The sequence below is a fragment of the Camelina sativa genome, chromosome 13 (genome assembly GCF_030686135.1).
Source record: "Camelina sativa cultivar CO46 ecotype springtype chromosome 13, ASM3068613v1".
Taxonomy (NCBI): domain Eukaryota; kingdom Viridiplantae; phylum Streptophyta; class Magnoliopsida; order Brassicales; family Brassicaceae; genus Camelina; species Camelina sativa.
The window spans coordinates 23,062,476-23,083,490 of record NC_141892.1 but is presented as its reverse complement, the minus strand read 5'-3'; the positions used below and the strand labels follow the sequence as shown (position 1 = coordinate 23,083,490).

At 36.2% G+C, this 21,015-nt stretch overlaps 4 protein-coding genes across 4 annotated transcripts; all 4 read right to left on the bottom strand.

The window, feature by feature from the left end:
- Positions 1-4,571: 4,571 nt before the first annotated feature.
- On the bottom strand, positions 4,572-6,388 carry LOC104738414 (F-box protein At4g00893-like). Its single transcript, XM_019234606.2, has 2 exons — positions 6,236-6,388; positions 4,572-5,812 (listed from the first exon to the last, which is right to left on the bottom strand). Exons 1-2 carry the CDS (start codon positions 6,280-6,282, stop codon positions 4,726-4,728), a joined length of 1,134 nt encoding a protein of 377 aa, XP_019090151.1. The 5' UTR covers positions 6,283-6,388; the 3' UTR covers positions 4,572-4,725.
- A 1,780-nt stretch (positions 6,389-8,168) lies between these two features.
- On the bottom strand, positions 8,169-9,885 carry LOC147929884 (F-box protein At4g00893-like). Its single transcript, XM_087482751.1, has 2 exons — positions 9,716-9,885; positions 8,169-9,381 (listed from the first exon to the last, which is right to left on the bottom strand). Exons 1-2 carry the CDS (start codon positions 9,808-9,810, stop codon positions 8,310-8,312), a joined length of 1,167 nt encoding a protein of 388 aa, XP_087338877.1. The 5' UTR covers positions 9,811-9,885; the 3' UTR covers positions 8,169-8,309.
- Positions 9,886-14,544: 4,659 nt separating this feature from the next.
- Positions 14,545-16,361, bottom strand: LOC147929883 (F-box protein At4g00893-like). Its single transcript, XM_087482752.1, has 2 exons — positions 16,209-16,361; positions 14,545-15,785 (listed from the first exon to the last, which is right to left on the bottom strand). Exons 1-2 carry the CDS (start codon positions 16,253-16,255, stop codon positions 14,699-14,701), a joined length of 1,134 nt encoding a protein of 377 aa, XP_087338878.1. The 5' UTR covers positions 16,256-16,361; the 3' UTR covers positions 14,545-14,698.
- Positions 16,362-18,142: 1,781 nt separating this feature from the next.
- Positions 18,143-19,859, bottom strand: LOC104737243 (F-box protein At4g00893-like). Its single transcript, XM_010457373.2, has 2 exons — positions 19,690-19,859; positions 18,143-19,355 (listed from the first exon to the last, which is right to left on the bottom strand). The coding sequence occupies exons 1-2, from the start codon at positions 19,782-19,784 to the stop codon at positions 18,284-18,286; spliced, it is 1,167 nt and encodes a 388-aa protein (XP_010455675.2). The 5' UTR covers positions 19,785-19,859; the 3' UTR covers positions 18,143-18,283.
- Between the last annotated feature and the right edge of the window lie 1,156 nt (positions 19,860-21,015).

Below are 21,015 nucleotides of genomic sequence, written 5' to 3'. Positions count from 1 at the left end.
TAACAATCTTCCTCGACCATTAGCTGGTCTTGGCTGATTATCCGGTATCCAAGGATCTCGTCAGACCGAAACCTGACAGCCCAAACCTATCGCCCACCTTGATCCATGTTCCACCAAACCTTTAGTTGACTAAATACTCACTCCAAGCAAAGGAAGGGGAATATGTCTTATTGGACTTCAAAGGATGTTTCTTTCAAAAGTATCTACCTCGCAAGACCCGAGCCATCATGGAATTCAGAAAAATGTATTAACTGCCGATACTGCTTTGCCAGCATTGCATCATTGAATTTTTCCAGTGATCGGAAACCCACACCACCATCACGTTTATCCTTACAAAACTTATCCTAGGCTATCCAATGCATGCTACGTGCCTTATCATTCGACTTCCACCAAAAATTTGAAATAGCACTAGTTAATTTAGACGTTAGCTCCTGCGGTAATTTATAGCAAGACATGACATGGGTTGGAAGAGCCAACGCTACCGACTTAATCATTACTTCCTTACCACCTTTCGATAAATACTTGGCAGACCAACCATTCACTCGATCATGCAAATGCTCATTAACATAACTAAAAACCTTAGTTCTCGAGCCCTGTAGATTCTCGGGAATACCCAAATACGAACCCATACCACCTTCTTTGACGATAGCCATTACAGCTTTTAGATGATTTCTTCTATCAGGCGAGACTTTCTTACCAAACATGATGAAAGATTTCTCCATATTCACCTCTTGTCCCGACGCTTTCCCGTAATCTCCTATAATTTCCATAACCGTAGTACATTCCGCCGCCTCTGCTCTACAGAAAATCAAACTATCATCTGCAAACAACAGGTGTGAGATAGGGGGACAGTCCCGAGCCAACTTAATGTCGGTGATTCTATTCTCTCTTTCAGCCTTCTTAATATTGGCAATTAAAACCTCCGTGCAGATAATGAACAAATAAGGAGATAAAGGGTCTCCCTGATGTAAACCCCTCTGTGGCCTAATAGAGCCCCGAGGCTGTCCATTAAGGAGGACTTGATACGAAACCGATGATACACACCACATAATCCAGGAGATCCATTTCCTATCAAACCCCATTTTAATCATAACCGCTTCTAAGAAATCCCATTCGACATGATCATAAGCTTTACTCATATTTGTCTTGAAGGCGAGGAAATATGTCTTACATCGAGGATTTGTATTTAAGCAATGAAACATATCCTAGGCAACCAGAATATTATTTGTGATTAAGCGACCAAAAACAAATGCCGATTGGGTTTATGAGACAAGAGATGGGAGGAACCGCTTTAGCCGGAAACATAGGATTTTAGAGATAATCTTATAGCTCACATTACAAAGACTAATCGGCCTAAATTCCGTCATCCGTTTGCGGCCTTTCAAATTTTTGAGTGAGACAAATATTTGTTTCATTTAACAGCGGATCAAACCGATCCGAACGAAAAAAATCTTTTACCGAAGCCACCAAATCTCCTTTTAATGAAGACCAGAACCGCTGAAAAAACAAGGCTGTCATCCCATCAGGTCCTGGTGTTTTCTCAGGATGCATAGCAAACAAAGCTTTGCGAACCTCTGATTCTGCGATTCACATAATTAAAATCCTATTCATACTATCTGTAATTAATGAAGGAACTTCTTGTAGCATCTGTGAGACACCCATCACATCATACCGCTTAAAAAGATCCGCAAAATATATAGTTGCAATATCCTCCATACCAGAGTCCGACTCCGTCCATACATCTTCAGGGCTGTATAAACCAGAGATCCTATTCCTAGCCTGCCGCTGATTCGTGGAAGCGTGAAAGTACTTTGTATTTTTGTCGCCAGCCCTTAACCAAAACTTCCTACTTTTCTGTTGCCAATATATCTCCTCATCCCGACATGCCTCCTTCAGTTTCCTTTCTATACTCCGGATTTTTTCCTGCAAAATCGAATCATTCATTTTTGCCTCTTGTAAAGCCTCCTTCAAAGAGGAAATAAGGGTCGGCCCAGCAGGAACATTAATTTTCCGCCACCAAGAAATCGAGTTACAACAATTCTTTAACTTATCCACAAATACGGTAACCTAAAATTTTTTGTGCGATTCCACCCAGACTCCACCGCTCCAGATAACCCATTTTTACCTAACGAACGCTTATAAAAACGAAACTGTCGTTGCCGCTGAGAATCTGTTTTAAAACAAGTGGCTAAAATGGGACAGTGATCAGAGCCGATCATCTCAAGATAATCAACCTTTGAATGTGGGAAAAGACAATGCCAATCCACATTGGCTAGGGCACGATCTAAGCGGCATCGAACTACTTGATTATTCCTTCTATTACCTCTCCAGGATATTTGCTCACCATAACAGGAAAATTCTAACATACCGCAATGTCGGATCATAGAATTAAAGGGTACAAATGAGGAAGCCGGTCTTAGAGCCCCGCCTGTTTTCTCATGGTTCCCAACAATTTTATTAAAATCACCTATCATGAACCATGGGTCCATTTGAAACGAACCAATATCAATTAACTTGTCCCAAACCTTGTGTCTATGTTGAGAAACGAGATCCCCATAAACAAAAGTCAGAAATACCATTTGTTTCCCAAAAAAGGCGTGAGCATCAATTAACCGATTACTTTCAAATAAAATAAAAAGTTTTATTTTATTCATATAAAAGATAGCTAAACCACCACGGGACCCGTAAGATTCAACAAAATACAAATTATCATAACCAAATTTATTCTGAAACTTTTGCAAATAAGAAGAACATTTTTTTGTTTCTGATAAAAATAAAATATATGGATGATGTTTTTTCCACAAATCTCCCAAATACTCCTCTGTCAGGTCTGTCCCAATACCCTGACAGTTCCAACTCAGGACCTTCACGTTTGAGCCGGTGGTTTCAGGAGCGGCACCATCCCTTTCTAAACTAGACGAAACCCACCTCCCGTAGTGAGACCATCCTTGATCTTATGGGCTTGCTTACCTAGGGCCCTCTGTTTGAACCCGTCACCTGCAGATTTACATAACACTTTAGCCATCAGCCGTTTGCCAGGAGAGGCCAAAGGTAATACATTTTGTTTGCGTGTGCCACTAGGTCCTTTATTCACATGCAGAAAACCAATATTCTTATTTCTACCTAGCGGATACCCCAGATTAATCGCTTTCATAGCCTTAATCACCTCACCCAAAGCCTTAGAAGACACGAAAGGGACAAGAGAAATACCTTGAGGAATAGTTGCCTCCTCACCATTAGAAGTTGTCTCCATATCCGAAAATTGCAGTCTCACCATCAACCTTCTCCTTGAGAACCATATCCGGATACTCACCCTCTTCTAGCAAATCATCATTCTCTACCGAAAATCTAAGCTAGTCGAGGACTCACCAACAACCTTGGTTAGAACTTTTGTCGATACCGTATCCACCTGAGGATCTTCCAAAATTGGTACCAATGAGCCAACCATATCAGAACCATGAACGTTCTGCTCCCTACCACCCTGCTTAGCCTTGTACAGCGGCTTAGGCCAAACTGATCCAGTTCCCTTCCTATTCAGCTGGAGTTTAGGAAAGTGAGCCATTGACTCTCACATAGGAACCGGAGGGCCTCCCTTTCCTCGGTGTTCACTGGCTTCAGCCCCACTTACAGAAAAACTCCTCTTCTGAACCCAACCCTGATGTCTCCCACCACCATTCTCCACAACACGATCCTGAGCAATAAAACCACGCTCACCATGATCAACCTTTGGGAAGTCTAGTGCTCTTTTAACAAATTTCCTTGGCTTCTCCCACCCATCGTTAAACTGCGGACCGTTATTAGTGATGTGTCTGCATTTTATAGGTTTGAACAATAGTTTTTAGGTTTGTTTTGAGTCTTTTATTAATTTAGGAAAAGAACGAGAAGAAATATAATATTCTTCTTCATTCCTCAAAATTTTTACCATTTATAAGAAATATTATTTCCTCATCATTTTTCTACATTCTCATAAAATGAGGAACAACAAAATAAAAATGTTCTTTCCTAAAATTGATGAGGTACAAATAGAAAAAAAGAACAAATATTAAAATTTGGTTTTTATTTTATAATAAATAAAACTATGTTTATTAATAATATTTCAATCTTATAATACAATAATATTCTTATTTTTCACAGTATATTGGCAGAAAATATATTTAATACAAAATTTCATGTTAAATTATTCTGAATGGTTTATTTGGAAATTCTACTAATAGTAAAATAAATTTAAAAGATGATTATATCGTAAATAAAAACTAAAGAATATTTTAAAGTATCTTAAAATTTTTATTGTAGGTTAATATTAACTATCAGTATTTAATATGATGTATCTAAAAAATAATTCACAAATATTATTTTTTAAAGAAAATATAAAATTTATTTTATATACATTAGTATTAGTAATTTTATTGATTGATTTATTTAATATTTAATATATCTTTAAAAATATAAATATTGTTTCGTGCTACCAGTTATTATTTTTTGTTTCTTCTTTACAACTATTCTTTTCATTCCTCAAAAATTGTTTATTTTGTTCTGCATTATTCTCTCTAGACAATCGGCAATTGCAAAAGGAGAATCAGAAATAGTTCGATGTCAACCATAGAAAAAGAAACATATACAACAGCAGAACAATTCTGGTAAATACAACCACAACAGACAACAGTAAAACTCCCAAATCCACAGTTACACATTAACACACAATAAAAACAAAACAAAAAAACCTTCTCAACTGTTATGTAAAGAGCTAACGGACATAAGGTCCAACAAATTCTTGGGAGGTGGATCGATCCATAGGATTTGACGATGACACAGTTTCACCCAACTCTTCAATTCCTTACTCGAATTGTGCATGTTTTCATTGAATGAGTAGGATATACAAGGTTCGGGATCGCGTCCGAACCTTGAGAAATATACTTTGCTCCTCATCCGTGGGAGATTAGTTCTCAACTCACAGTTATGAAAACCGAAAAAGATCGTCAAGCTATCAAGTGTAGTCCTACTCACCTCCTCCCACCTCAAAGAGACTAGTTTATAAACCATCGGCATCTCGTTCATGCATGCAAACATTACATAGAGCTCTCCTTCCTTCTCTGTCAAGGCAACTGTTTTCGCCTTCCCTCCATATCGCACTCTATCGTAGATATACGGGCATGAGAGTTTATGAACACAGAAAGGAGTCCACATACCCGAAGATGGGTGAAAGTTAGACAAAACTCCTGCTGCGTTGATGCAATAGAATCGATCATTGTGGTAGACAAGGTTGCTCTGCCAATACATCCGTGTTCCATAACCGAATTTAGCAGTAACCCACTTAGCATCTCCTGGATGGCAAGTGTTGATCTTGACAGAGTATTCTGAAAACCTTATCGCTACCACCACACAGTTATCTGATGTAGGAGGACAAGAGAACGCAATCTTAGAAAAATCCAGCTCACACTCTGGCAAGGTTATGACCTCCCGAGAATACAGGTGGAAGAAGAACACCTCTTTCGTTCCAGTTTTATCCATAAGTAACCAGCCATCTCTCGAGTAACCCACAGTGGAGTTAGCTAACTCTGGCAGACTCAAAGTGTACAAATTCCACTGTAATGGATCGCGGAGTTCAATCAACTTGCCACGTTTGCGAAAGCATATAAGCCAAGGATGCTTTTCCACTATACGGACAGGTACAGCAGCTTCACACCATGACTTACAAACCGCAGATGCACGGATGTTGTCTTCTAAGACAAGATGAGACATTATTATATCTAGGAGTTCTGATGGAAGGTCAGAAAAACTCGGATTCATGGCCTTCTTTCTCGGAGATTTTGATCTACAAAATAAATTAATCAGTTTCAAATTAGGCATGCATGGTCGTGTCTTTTATTTCAACAACTGATCCTACCAACACAATAAATAAAATATTAACAACCGAAATGTTTCCGATCCAACAAAATAATATCATAGAAACGTTTATACTAGATTCATTTCAGATTCGAGAACTGATACAACCAACACAAATTACAAAGATCAACCACAAAAAAAGAACCCCAAAATATCTCGGATTCAACAAAATCTCTTAATATCATAGAAACGTACACTAGATTCATTTCAGATTCGATTTAATTTTCCTCCGATAAGAAAAAAATACTATCGAACTTCTCAAATCCAATACAATTGAGAGAGAGAGAGAGAGAGAGAGAGAGAGAGAGAGAGAGAGAGATAGAGAGAGAGATAGAGAGAGAGAGTAACAAACCCTATACGTGAGACAGTGGCAAGAGGCATCGATGAAGATGATGCCATTTTCGGAGACAGCGGTGGACTTTGATGGGACAACGACACTGGCAGTATCCTTGAGACACAAAATTAGGGTTTGTTGTCTCTCAGTTTTAACACTCGTACAATGTCGTTTTGGATTTGGGCTTTTTAAGTGATTAGGTCTTCAATTTATCTTTATATATCTTGGATAAAATATTATGACGTTAATTATGACGTAGATCCTTATTAAACCTGAGACCCTTGGCTAAAACTCTGATCCGATGTCAAATCGGTGATGGCACTTCTGCAAGTTTCTGGTTTGATCGTTGGTCTCCTCTAGGACCTCTAATCGATCTGCTTGGGGACAATGGTCCAGTTTTATTGGGAATCCCCATCAATGCTCAGGTTGTAGCTGCCACAAACTCTCACGGTTGGAGGCTCCCTTCTAGCAGATCCAGGAATCCGCTAGTTCTCAGCATCCAAGATCATTTGCTCTCAGTCCCAGCCCCTTCTCTCTCTTATGGCCCTGATCAGTTTCTGTGGGAAGTAGATAATCGCTCTTTGAATTCATTTTCTACAAAGAAAACTTGGAATCAGCTAAGACCCTCAAAGGAGCAACAATTTTGGGAAAAAGCTGTCTGGTTCAAACACCATGTGCCTAAACATGCCTTCACTTTTTGGGTTGCAAATCTGGATAAGCTCCCAGTCCGCTCAAGGCTCCTGAGCTAGGGAATGCAGGTATCTCCTGAATGCCCTCTGTGTAACTCTGAAACTGAATGCAGGGATCATCTTATGCTCCATTGTGCCTTCTCAGAGGAAGTCTGGCAGCTTATTTTGAGGAAGCTCGGTCAACCAGTTTGTTGCTTTGTATCTTGGTCAACCTTAATCACTTGGCTTCTTTCCAAAACCCCTGGTCTCTCCACCACTTTGAAAAAAATTGCAGTGCAAGCGACAGTGTTCCACCTATGGAAGGAAAGAAACATCAGAATTCATGATCATATCACGGCCTCCCCTTCTTCGATTTTCTCCCAAGTCGATAGAAGTGTCAGGGACATTCTCTTAGCGCGACGGTACCACAAAGGGTGTGGTCGCCTCTTATCCCAATGGTTTGCCCATTCATAGTTCTCTTTTAGAACCCCTTAATCTACTAAATCTTCGTTTCTATGGTTTTTTATTTTTTTGGGCTGTAGCAACTTCTGCAAATAAACTCTTTTCCTCGGATAATATAATTCACATTTTATCAAAAAAAAAAAAAATTATGAGGTAGATAAACTTTATAAAAAAAAAAATAGTATTTAAATAGTTTATCACCCATCAATTCTATTTAAGTTATTACACCGAATCTTTATCAAAGAAAAAATAAAGCTTCAATCATAACCAGAAAGTTAAGTCCTAAGATAATTTATATGATCATTAACCATAACCAGAGGTGTTCTAAAAGGTAGCTAAATCTATCTAAGTAGGAGCACAGACATGGTGGTGAGGTCGTATACCTATATAACACCATCATTGATGGTTAATCAAGGCAATAGACACACAACGTTTGGCATAGAAAACATCAGTGTGCTTAAATATATCGCTGCCGTATACAACAGAACAACGTGGTTTGAAGCTACTACCCGCCGAGGAGTTAGAAGCCGAGAAACAAAGTAGCAGCTAGCCTCTTTTAAGTCGTAGCCCTCTCGCAGCACTGGACACCGGAGAGGTAATGACGGCGAGTAAAAGCTTTGGCTATTTGCCTATTGAGAGAGAAAAAGTCATCACGCACCAGACTTCCTACTTTGTATGTTCCCTTATATTCACTTAAATGACATGTTATATATTATTTTTTTTTCCCAAATTTTATGAGCCATTTTTGGGACAGTTGCGCTGATATATATAAGTCTATGGCTTCTAATGTTACTTTGAAGGTTGTGCTGAGAATGTAAATATTTATCAACAAAGGCAAGGGAGAATCAGAAATGGTTCACTGTCAACTTTAGAAAAAGAAGACATTTACAAAGACCGAAACTGTTCTGGTAATTAAACAACAACACAACAATGAGAGAAGTCCCAAAATCCTGACTTCTTATCTATTTCATCAAAAGGTCTAACACATCCTGAGGAGGCGAATCGATCCATATGCTTTGAGGAGGACATAGTTCTCTCCACCTCTGCCATTCCTTGTCCGGATTGTACCTGCTTTCATCGAAGGAATACGATACACAACGTTGGCCCTTGTAACTAAACCTTGAGAAGTAGACATCGTTCTTCATACATGGGAGCTTAGTTCTCAGCTCACTGTTATAATAACTGACAAAGATGTTCAAGCTATCAAGTGCAGTCAGATTCATCTCCTCCCACTTCCCAGAGATTAGCTTGTAAAGTAGAGGATTTTCGTTGCTGCTAGTAAACATGACAAAAAGCTCTCCTTTCTTCTCGATCAAAGAAACTCCTTTCTCACTCCATCCATATTTCTCTCTATCATATTGATACGGGCATTCCAGTTTATCTGCACACATATAACTCCATGTACGGGAAGATGGGTGAAAGCTAAACAAAGTTCCTCGTGCGTTGAAGCAATAGAATCGATCTTTGCAATAGACAATGTTACTCAGATTATAAAACGGTCTTAGATAACAAGGGATGGTATCAGTTTTCCACTCGGTAGCTCCTGGATGACAAGTGCTGATCACGACTAACTCTGCTAAGAACCTTATCCCCACAACCACACAATTATCTGATGTAGGAGGACAAGAGAACGCCAACTCATCAAAAGCATGCAGACACTCTGGCAAGGTTATTAGCTCCCGGGAATACGGATTGAAGAAGAACATGTTTAGCGATTTTGTTTTATCCATAAGTAACCAGCCATCTCTTGAGTAACACACAGTGGATTTAGGTAACTCTGGCAGATTCAAAATGTACAGCTTCCGCTGTAATGGATCCAGGAGTTCGACCGAGTTGTCACCTTTAGGAAAGTTTATAAGCCAAGGATACTTTTCCACTACCCGAACAGATACAGCAGCTTTACACCATGACGTACAAGTGGCTGATGCATGGATGTTATCTTTTAAGATAAGACGAGACATTATTACACCTAGGACGTCTGATGGAAGGTCGGCGAAACTCGGATCCAGGTCCTTCTCGCTCGGAGTTTTGGATCTACAAAACAATTAATCAGACCAGTCTTGACCTTTAAATTCGTCACAAAGTGAAGAAAAAAAAACCCTGAAATGATCATCTAACTAACACAATAAATATAAAATAAATAAATAAAAAACAAAAATTCTTTACTTGGGAAACGTTTCTTAAAAAACTGAAATGTTTCCGATTCTACAAAATCTATTAATATCATAGAAACCTCTTTACAATAGATTCACTTCAGATTCGATTCAGGTTTAATTATTCCGAATAAAAGAAAAACACTCTCGAACTTCTCTAAACAAATATAATTGAATATTATAACTTGTAATAAAATGTTTTAAGAGTAACAAACCCTCTACGTGAGACGGTGGCAGGTGACAGCGAAGAAGGTGATGCCATTTTAGGAAATGGCGGAGGACTTTGACGGGAGGACGACAGTGGCAGCATCCTTAAGACTTGATTAGGATTTGTTGTCTCTCAGTTTCAACTTTCAACTTTCAACTTCTAACAGTGTTGTTTTGGATTTGGGGCTATTTATGTGATTAGTCTTATCTTTTTTTTTTTTTTATCTTAGAAATCACAAATCACTTGTGAAATCTTATCTTTTATCTTGCAAATCACAAATCATTTGTAAAATTATAAGATAACATCTCCATGTAGCAAGATTATCTTTTATCTCACTTTTGCAATTGTGCAATTATATGTTGACATGTGGTAAATATTGAAAATAAATTTAAATTAGTAAAGCAAAAACCATAGAAAACAAAAAAAAAACTAATCTAATATTACTAATACCATTAATTAGGCCTGAGATTATTATCCGCTATCCGCGGATATCCGTATTTGTATCCGAATTCGCTCCGAAAAAACAGATATCCGGACAAACTGATACAAATACGAATAGTGAAATAGCGGATAAAACGGATATGGATACGAATACGAATAGTGCTAAATTTTAAAACGGATAATGGATATCCGGTTTTTCTCGGATACCTTGTATTATATTCGGATACGGATACGGATAATACTAAATTAAAAAACGAATATTCGGTTTTTCACGGATATCCGGTATTTATATACGGATATCCGGTATTTTTGTCCAAAATACATGGTATTTTATACAAATACGCTGTATTTTAGTCTAAAATACGTATATTATATTTTTTTAAATATATTTACGGATATCCGCGGATATTCGGGGATAATCGAATTTTTAACGAATATCCGAAATTTTAGGATACGAATACGGATAACAAATTACGGATAAAACGGATACGGATATCCCAAACAAAACGGATATCCGCTCCGTTTACAGGCCTACCATTAATTAGCTGGTAGAACAAATTGGGCATTGGGCCTTTGTATTTTTTTAAGGCATAATTTTTATAGAAAATATACTTTTCCTAATTATTATTTTTTTTTTTTTTCAATCTAACAGCTATTTTTCAATGAGCATTTATCCAGGAGGCATGCAGATTGTTTTTCGGGTGGAGCTTGGTTGCTTAGAAACCATATAGGCGACGTGTTATTCCATTCTAGACATGCATTCCTTCCGATGGTAAATCAAATTATAGCAAAATTGCAATGTATTCTTTTGTGCCTTGAAAACCTCCAGATTCTACGTATTATGTCTTGTGAGATCTAGACAGATAGTGGAGCGGTAACAAAAGCTTTAGCTACACCATTAGAGTGGCCTAAGTATAGATCAGTTCTCCACAGAATCTATCAGGTGGTACGACAAATGCAGGCTGTCTCCTTTCACCTAGCTGATCCGAAGGCCAATAGAGTGGCTCGTGAGACAGCGGGAAGTGTAACACGTGATGGGCGCTTTAACTCGTACCTCTCTCTGGGAGGACCTGCTTGGCTCCGGGAGCAGATTACGAGGGACAACCGAGCTTAGTCAGGGCTCTTTATGCCTTTGAATGGCTGCTTAATTTTCCATGCTTCAATTTTTGCTTAGCTCTGTTTCGTTTACTCTGTTTCTGTTGCTCTGTTTCTTTTGTTTCGAACCCCAAATTATTGCAATTTCATACGATCCAAAAACAAAAATAGCTAATTTTTATAATTATTTATTTTTTCTCCATCAAACATCTATTTTTCCTTTTTGTTTTCCAGTATACGATTTTTTACAATTTTTCTTTTGTCAACATTTGGGCCACAATAGACCGGTGCATTTGGACTATAGTTGGACTTACGACTATAGGAAACGAGATTCAATCCCTTGTGTAGTGGTGTCTTCTACAGTTGGACTTACGACTGGCCACTAGACTAAGGCTACTTCATGATTGTCACAATTACTTAGAGGGGGGGGGGGGGGTATTGAATTTGACATTCTAAATGATTTTAGAGTATTCTTAAAATCTTTTGTTATTCAGTTGAGGATTTTTAAAAATCTTCTGAAATCCTATGTTATTCAACTTATGATTTATGTAAAATCCTTTAAAATAATATAGAATGTCTTGTTATTCAATCAATAATTTTTAAAATCTACTTGAAATCTATTGTTTATTCAATATATCACAACTTTTTTAAAACTTGCTACTTTGAATGATTTTAAGAGACTTTATTTTGTTTTTTAGTTGAAAAGTATGACAATCAAAATCATAGCTATAGAGGTGGAATTTTGAAAGATTTCAGATAAAAAAAAGACTGAAGATCTTGAAGCCAAAAACCCCCGCCAATCATCAGCCACCTTCTCCACCAGTCTCAGCCTGAGCCGTCAAGTTTTCTGGGTTTGCTGCAGCATCACCAGAAGCAGAGTAAAGGGATAACGAGTTCTATTGGTTTGGATCAGTCTTTGGGTTTGAGCTCATGGAGAGTTCGATCAGATTATTATTTGGACAAGAAAAAAGAAAACATCACCATTGATCCAACTATTGATCAGTTTTTGATTTTAAGTTTTACATGAACTGAGGACATAGCTCCAACTATTGATCTGATTTTCTTTTGGTATTGTATTGTAAAATATTTTAAAATCACCTAAAGTTTAATAGTCAAATCTCATAGAATCACATTTCATTTTCTTTTCTTAAAATAGTAAAACTTTAAAACACAATCAAATCTTCTAAAAACTTACTAAATCTTTCAAAATTCTAAAATATTAAAATCCTACCAAATCCTTAAAACATCAAGTTGAATATACCCCCCTCTAAAGCATGTCATGACACAGTTATATAAAATATTAAAACCTACCAAATCAGTTTTCTTCAATTATTCGTCAACAGATGTGAATTATGCTTTTTTATATAACAAAGTTACTAGGAGATATCCCAATCAACATTTTTTCAGAATTTATAATATCATAATAAAAACTATTGTTATATATGTATTTAAATATTATTTTGTTTGAGACAATATTTATTTTTATATTACAATTGTTTGGGAAATCTACATATATATTTTTAAATACTAAATAGTTTAGAATATTATAATATTTTAATTTGTTTGATGTATATTACCATTTTATATTATTTTTTGCTGTATTTGCATCATTATTTTGTGAAATATTTGAATGTATGAATTAATATATTTTAATTTGGGCAAAGAAAATTATTAATTTATCAACCAGCATCTCAAACCCTAGTCGCCATCGCAAATACAGTCGTCATTCTCTTCTTTAAACCTGATAACAATTTTTTTTTCACAATTATTTGTGTGATATTTTTTTTTATTAGTTTGTTGATTTTTTCGATTTGTTTAGTGTTTAAAATTATATATTTTATTTTGATTATTAATTCTATGACTTAACCCATTATATATCGCATATTAATTTTAGGATCAAATATGTAACGTATGTTTGTCAAAATCATCTTGACCAAGAAAGCCTACTAAACAACATTATTTTAAACTTTAATTTAACACGAGAAATCATTTTTCTTAAAATTTCAACACGTGCTCTAACAAGAAATTATATTTCTAAAATTTTTTCATATTATAGTGACATAATATTGACCCGTGCTATAAAAATTCAAATTATAGTGTTTATAATTTTTACTTTTTGATTGATCATATATTTACGAAATTCTTAAAAATTTCAAACTAAAATATCTTTAAATATTTCAAATTAAATGATTAATTTTTTTAATATAGTATATAAAATTATACAATTCAACAAAGAATTATATGAAATTGATTTCAAATATTCAAATTTTGACCCGTTAATCAGACAAAATTTTAGTTGAATATATATATACATATATAAATAATTTTGAAAGAATAATATTACTAAATCTTGAATATCTTATAGATTGAATAATTTATATTCTTTTTTTAAGACATGCAAGTAAATTAAAAGGTTAATGTTATTTCAAATTATATTTTTTATGTTTGCAATCAAAATTGCATTGCCTTATTCGTTATGAAATTTATTGATAGTGCAAAGACATATAAATTTCATAGATATACACAAATCTCTATTTCATCTAATCAGCGTTGAAAAGCTGATACAGATCTATGCCTCCAATTGGTAACTATAATTTAGGAAAAGAACGAGAAGAAATTTAATATTCTTCTTCATTCCTCAAAATTTTTACTATTTACAACAAATATTATTTCCTCATCATTTCTCTACATTCTCATAAAATGAGGAACAATAGAATAAAAAGGTTCTTTCCTAAAATTGATGAGGTACAAATAGAAAAAAAGAATAAATATTAAAATTTGGTTTTTATTTTATAATAATTAAAATTATGTTTATTAATAATATTTCAATCTTATAATACAATAATATTCTTATTTTTCACAGTATATTGGCAGAAAAAAATATTTGATACAAAATTTCATGTTAAATTATTCTGAATGGTTAATTTGAAAATTGTACGAATAGAAAAATAAATTTTAAAGATGGTTATATCGTAAATAAAAACTAAAGAATATTTTAAAGTATCTTAAAAAAATTATTGTAGGTTAATATTAACTATCAGTATTTAATATGATGTATCTAAAAAATAATTCTCAAATATTATTTTTAAAGTAAATATAAAATTTATTTTATATACATTAGTATTAGTAATTTTATTGATTGATTTATTTAATATTTAATATATCTTTAAAAATATAAATATTGTTTCGTGCTACCAGTTATTATTTTTTGTTTCTTCTTTACAACTATTCTTTTCATTCCTCAAAAATTGTTTATTTTGTTCTGCATTATTCTCTCTAGACAATCGGCAATTGCAAAAGGAGAATCAGAAATAGTTCGATGTCAACCATAGAAAAAGAAACATATACAACAGCAGAACAATTCTGGTAAATACAACCACAACAGACAACAGTAAAACTCCCAAATCCACAGTTACACATTAACACACAATAAAAACAAAACAAAAAAACCTTCTCAACTGTTATGTAAAGAGCTAACGGACATAAGGTCCAACAAATTCTTGGGAGGTGGATCGATCCATAGGATTTGACGATGACACAGTTTCACCCAACTCTTCAATTCCTTACTCGAATTGTGCATGTTTTCATTGAATGAGTAGGATATACAAGGTTCGGGATCGCGTCCGAACCTTGAGAAATATACTTTGCTCCTCATCCGTGGGAGATTAGTTCTCAACTCACAGTTATGAAAACCGAAAAAGATCGTCAAGCTATCAAGTGTAGTCCTACTCACCTCCTCCCACCTCAAAGAGACTAGTTTATAAACCATCGGCATCTCGTTCATGCATGCAAACATTACATAGAGCTCTCCTTCCTTCTCTGTCAAGGCAACTGTTTTCGCCTTCCCTCCATATCGCACTCTATCGTAGATATACGGGCATGAGAGTTTATGAACACAGAAAGGAGTCCACATACCCGAAGATGGGTGAAAGTTAGACAAAACTCCTGCTGCGTTGATGCAATAGAATCGATCATTGTGGTAGACAAGGTTGCTCTGCCAATACATCCGTGTTCCATAACCGAATTTAGCAGTAACCCACTTAGCATCTCCTGGATGGCAAGTGTTGATCTTGACAGAGTATTCTGAAAACCTTATCGCTACCACCACACAGTTATCTGATGTAGGAGGACAAGAGAACGCAATCTTAGAAAAATCCAGCTCACACTCTGGCAAGGTTATGACCTCCCGAGAATACAGGTGGAAGAAGAACACCTCTTTCGTTCCAGTTTTATCCATAAGTAACCAGCCATCTCTCGAGTAACCCACAGTGGAGTTAGCTAACTCTGGCAGACTCAAAGTGTACAAATTCCACTGTAATGGATCGCGGAGTTCAATCAACTTGCCACGTTTGCGAAAGCATATAAGCCAAGGATGCTTTTCCACTATACGGACAGGTACAGCAGCTTCACACCATGACTTACAAACCGCAGATGCACGGATGTTGTCTTCTAAGACAAGATGAGACATTATTATATCTAGGAGTTCTGATGGAAGGTCAGAAAAACTCGGATTCATGGCCTTCTTTCTCGGAGATTTTGATCTACAAAATAAATTAATCAGTTTCAAATTAGGCATGCATGGTCGTGTCTTTTATTTCAACAACTGATCCTACCAACACAATAAATAAAATATTAACAACCGAAATGTTTCCGATCCAACAAAATAATATCATAGAAACGTTTATACTAGATTCATTTCAGATTCGAGAACTGATACAACCAACACAAATTACAAAGATCAACCACACAAAAAGAACCCCAAAATATCTCGGATTCAACAAAATCTCTTAATATCATAGAAACGTACACTAGATTCATTTCAGATTCGATTTAATTTTCCTCCGATAAGAAAAAAATACTATCGAACTTCTCAAATCCAATACAATTGAGAGAGAGAGAGAGAGAGAGAGAGAGAGAGAGAGAGAGAGAGATAGAGAGAGAGATAGAGAGAGAGAGTAACAAACCCTATACGTGAGACAGTGGCAAGAGGCATCGATGAAGATGATGCCATTTTCGGAGACAGCGGTGGACTTTGATGGGACAACGACACTGGCAGTATCCTTGAGACACAAAATTAGGGTTTGTTGTCTCTCAGTTTTAACACTCGTACAATGTCGTTTTGGATTTGGGCTTTTTAAGTGATTAGGTCTTCAATTTATCTTTATATATCTTGGATAAAATATTATGACGTTAATTATGACGTAGATCCTTATTAAACCTGAGACCCTTGGCTAAAACTCTGATCCGATGTCAAATCGGTGATGGCACTTCTGCAAGTTTCTGGTTTGATCGTTGGTCTCCTCTAGGACCTCTAATCGATCTGCTTGGGGACAATGGTCCAGTTTTATTGGGAATCCCCATCAATGCTCAGGTTGTAGCTGCCACAAACTCTCACGGTTGGAGGCTCCCTTCTAGCAGATCCAGGAATCCGCTAGTTCTCAGCATCCAAGATCATTTGCTCTCAGTCCCAGCCCCTTCTCTCTCTTATGGCCCTGATCAGTTTCTGTGGGAAGTAGATAATCGCTCTTTGAATTCATTTTCTACAAAGAAAACTTGGAATCAGCTAAGACCCTCAAAGGAGCAACAATTTTGGGAAAAAGCTGTCTGGTTCAAACACCATGTGCCTAAACATGCCTTCACTTTTTGGGTTGCAAATCTGGATAAGCTCCCAGTCCGCTCAAGGCTCCTGAGCTAGGGAATGCAGGTATCTCCTGAATGCCCTCTGTGTAACTCTGAAACTGAATGCAGGGATCATCTTATGCTCCATTGTGCCTTCTCAGAGGAAGTCTGGCAGCTTATTTTGAGGAAGCTCGGTCAACCAGTTTGTTGCTTTGTATCTTGGTCAACCTTAATCACTTGGCTTCTTTCCAAAACCCCTGGTCTCTCCACCACTTTGAAAAAAATTGCAGTGCAAGCGACAGTGTTCCACCTATGGAAGGAAAGAAACATCAGAATTCATGATCATATCACGGCCTCCCCTTCTTCGATTTTCTCCCAAGTCGATAGAAGTGTCAGGGACATTCTCTTAGCGCGACGGTACCACAAAGGGTGTGGTCGCCTCTTATCCCAATGGTTTGCCCATTCATAGTTCTCTTTTAGAACCCCTTAATCTACTAAATCTTCGTTTCTATGGTTTTTTATTTTTTTGGGCTGTAGCAACTTCTGCAAATAAACTCTTTTCCTCGGATAATATAATTCACATTTTATCAAAAAAAAAAAAAATTATGAGGTAGATAAACTTTATAAAAAAAAAAAATAGTATTTAAATAGTTTATCACCCATCAATTCTATTTAAGTTATTACACCGAATCTTTATCAAAGAAAAAATAAAGCTTCAATCATAACCAGAAAGTTAAGTCCTAAGATAATTTATATGATCATTAACCATAACCAGAGGTGTTCTAAAAGGTAGCTAAATCTATCTAAGTAGGAGCACAGACATGGTGGTGAGGTCGTATACCTATATAACACCATCATTGATGGTTAATCAAGGCAATAGACACACAACGTTTGGCATAGAAAACATCAGTGTGCTTAAATATATCGCTGCCGTATACAACAGAACAACGTGGTTTGAAGCTACTACCCGCCGAGGAGTTAGAAGCCGAGAAACAAAGTAGCAGCTAGCCTCTTTTAAGTCGTAGCCCTCTCGCAGCACTGGACACCGGAGAGGTAATGACGGCGAGTAAAAGCTTTGGCTATTTGCCTATTGAGAGAGAAAAAGTCATCACGCACCAGACTTCCTACTTTGTATGTTCCCTTATATTCACTTAAATGACATGTTATATATTATTTTTTTTTCCCAAATTTTATGAGCCATTTTTGGGACAGTTGCGCTGATATATATAAGTCTATGGCTTCTAATGTTACTTTGAAGGTTGTGCTGAGAATGTAAATATTTATCAACAAAGGCAAGGGAGAATCAGAAATGGTTCACTGTCAACTTTAGAAAAAGAAGACATTTACAAAGACCGAAACTGTTCTGGTAATTAAACAACAACACAACAATGAGAGAAGTCCCAAAATCCTGACTTCTTATCTATTTCATCAAAAGGTCTAACACATCCTGAGGAGGCGAATCGATCCATATGCTTTGAGGAGGACATAGTTCTCTCCACCTCTGCCATTCCTTGTCCGGATTGTACCTGCTTTCATCGAAGGAATACGATACACAACGTTGGCCCTTGTAACTAAACCTTGAGAAGTAGACATCGTTCTTCATACATGGGAGCTTAGTTCTCAGCTCACTGTTATAATAACTGACAAAGATGTTCAAGCTATCAAGTGCAGTCAGATTCATCTCCTCCCACTTCCCAGAGATTAGCTTGTAAAGTAGAGGATTTTCGTTGCTGCTAGTAAACATGACAAAAAGCTCTCCTTTCTTCTCGATCAAAGAAACTCCTTTCTCACTCCATCCATATTTCTCTCTATCATATTGATACGGGCATTCCAGTTTATCTGCACACATATAACTCCATGTACGGGAAGATGGGTGAAAGCTAAACAAAGTTCCTCGTGCGTTGAAGCAATAGAATCGATCTTTGCAATAGACAATGTTACTCAGATTATAAAACGGTCTTAGATAACAAGGGATGGTATCAGTTTTCCACTCGGTAGCTCCTGGATGACAAGTGCTGATCACGACTAACTCTGCTAAGAACCTTATCCCCACAACCACACAATTATCTGATGTAGGAGGACAAGAGAACGCCAACTCATCAAAAGCATGCAGACACTCTGGCAAGGTTATTAGCTCCCGGGAATACGGATTGAAGAAGAACATGTTTAGCGATTTTGTTTTATCCATAAGTAACCAGCCATCTCTTGAGTAACACACAGTGGATTTAGGTAACTCTGGCAGATTCAAAATGTACAGCTTCCGCTGTAATGGATCCAGGAGTTCGACCGAGTTGTCACCTTTAGGAAAGTTTATAAGCCAAGGATACTTTTCCACTACCCGAACAGATACAGCAGCTTTACACCATGACGTACAAGTGGCTGATGCATGGATGTTATCTTTTAAGATAAGACGAGACATTATTACACCTAGGACGTCTGATGGAAGGTCGGCGAAACTCGGATCCAGGTCCTTCTCGCTCGGAGTTTTGGATCTACAAAACAATTAATCAGACCAGTCTTGACCTTTAAATTCGTCACAAAGTGAAGAAAAAAAAACCCTGAAATGATCATCTAACTAACACAATAAATATAAAATAAATAAATAAAAAACAAAAATTCTTTACTTGGGAAACGTTTCTTAAAAAACTGAAATGTTTCCGATTCTACAAAATCTATTAATATCATAGAAACCTCTTTACAATAGATTCACTTCAGATTCGATTCAGGTTTAATTATTCCGAATAAAAGAAAAACACTCTCGAACTTCTCTAAACAAATATAATTGAATATTATAACTTGTAATAAAATGTTTTAAGAGTAACAAACCCTCTACGTGAGACGGTGGCAGGTGACAGCGAAGAAGGTGATGCCATTTTAGGAAATGGCGGAGGACTTTGACGGGAGGACGACAGTGGCAGCATCCTTAAGACTTGATTAGGATTTGTTGTCTCTCAGTTTCAACTTTCAACTTTCAACTTCTAACAGTGTTGTTTTGGATTTGGGGCTATTTATGTGATTAGTCTTATCTTTTTTTTTTTTTTATCTTAGAAATCACAAATCACTTGTGAAATCTTATCTTTTATCTTGCAAATCACAAATCATTTGTAAAATTATAAGATAACATCTCCATGTAGCAAGATTATCTTTTATCTCACTTTTGCAATTGTGCAATTATATGTTGACATGTGGTAAATATTGAAAATAAATTTAAATTAGTAAAGCAAAAACCATAGAAAACAAAAAAAAACTAATCTAATATTACTAATACCATTAATTAGGCCTGAGATTATTATCCGCTATCCGCGGATATCCGTATTTGTATCCGAATTCGCTCCGAAAAAACAGATATCCGGACAAACTGATACAAATACGAATAGTGAAATAGCGGATAAAACGGATATGGATACGAATACGAATAGTGCTAAATTTTAAAACGGATAATGGATATCCGGTTTTTCTCGGATACCTTGTATTATATTCGGATACGGATACGGATAATACTAAATTAAAAAACGAATATTCGGTTTTTCACGGATATCCGGTATTTATATACGGATATCCGGTATTTTTGTCCAAAATACATGGTATTTTATACAAATACGCTGTATTTTAGTCTAAAATACGTATATTATATTTTTTTAAATATATTTACGGATATCCGCGGATATTCGGGGATAATCGAATTTTTAACGAATATCCGAAATTTTAGGATACGAATACGGATAACAAGTTACGGATAAAACGGATACGGATATCCCAAACAAAACGGATATCCGCTCCGTTTACAGGCCTACCATTAATTAGCTGGTAGAACAAATTGGGCATTGGGCCTTTGTATTTTTTTAAGGCATAATTTTTATAGAAAATATACTTTTCCTAATTATTATTATTATTATTTTTTTCAATCAAACAGCTTTTTTTCAATGAGCATTTATCCAGGAGGCATGCAGATTGTTTTTCGGGTGGAGCTTGGTTGCTTAGAAACCATATAGGCGACGTGTTATTCCATTCTAGACATGCATTCCTTCTGATGGTAAATCAAATTATAGCAAAATTGCAATGTATTCTTTTGTGCCTTGAAAACCTCCAGATCCTACGTATTATGTCTTGTGAGATCTGGACAGGTAGTGGAGCGGTAACAAAAGCTTTAGC

Excerpts from the sequence above, each read along its gene's own strand:
- LOC104738414 (XM_019234606.2), bottom strand. The coding sequence starts at position 6,282 with ATGGCATCATCTTCATCGATGCCTCTTGCCACTGTCTCACGTATAGG. Across the intron at positions 5,813-6,235 it reads GCCACTGTCTCACGTATAGG|ATCAAAATCTCCGAGAAAGA; the intron begins GTTTGTTACTCT and ends TTTATTTTGTAG.
- LOC147929884 (XM_087482751.1), bottom strand. The coding sequence starts at position 9,810 with ATGCTGCCACTGTCGTCCTCCCGTCAAAGTCCTCCGCCATTTCCTAAA. Across the intron at positions 9,382-9,715 it reads GCCACCGTCTCACGTAGAGG|ATCCAAAACTCCGAGCGAGA; the intron begins GTTTGTTACTCT and ends ATTGTTTTGTAG.
- LOC147929883 (XM_087482752.1), bottom strand. The coding sequence starts at position 16,255 with ATGGCATCATCTTCATCGATGCCTCTTGCCACTGTCTCACGTATAGG. Across the intron at positions 15,786-16,208 it reads GCCACTGTCTCACGTATAGG|ATCAAAATCTCCGAGAAAGA; the intron begins GTTTGTTACTCT and ends TTTATTTTGTAG.
- LOC104737243 (XM_010457373.2), bottom strand. The coding sequence starts at position 19,784 with ATGCTGCCACTGTCGTCCTCCCGTCAAAGTCCTCCGCCATTTCCTAAA. Across the intron at positions 19,356-19,689 it reads GCCACCGTCTCACGTAGAGG|ATCCAAAACTCCGAGCGAGA; the intron begins GTTTGTTACTCT and ends ATTGTTTTGTAG.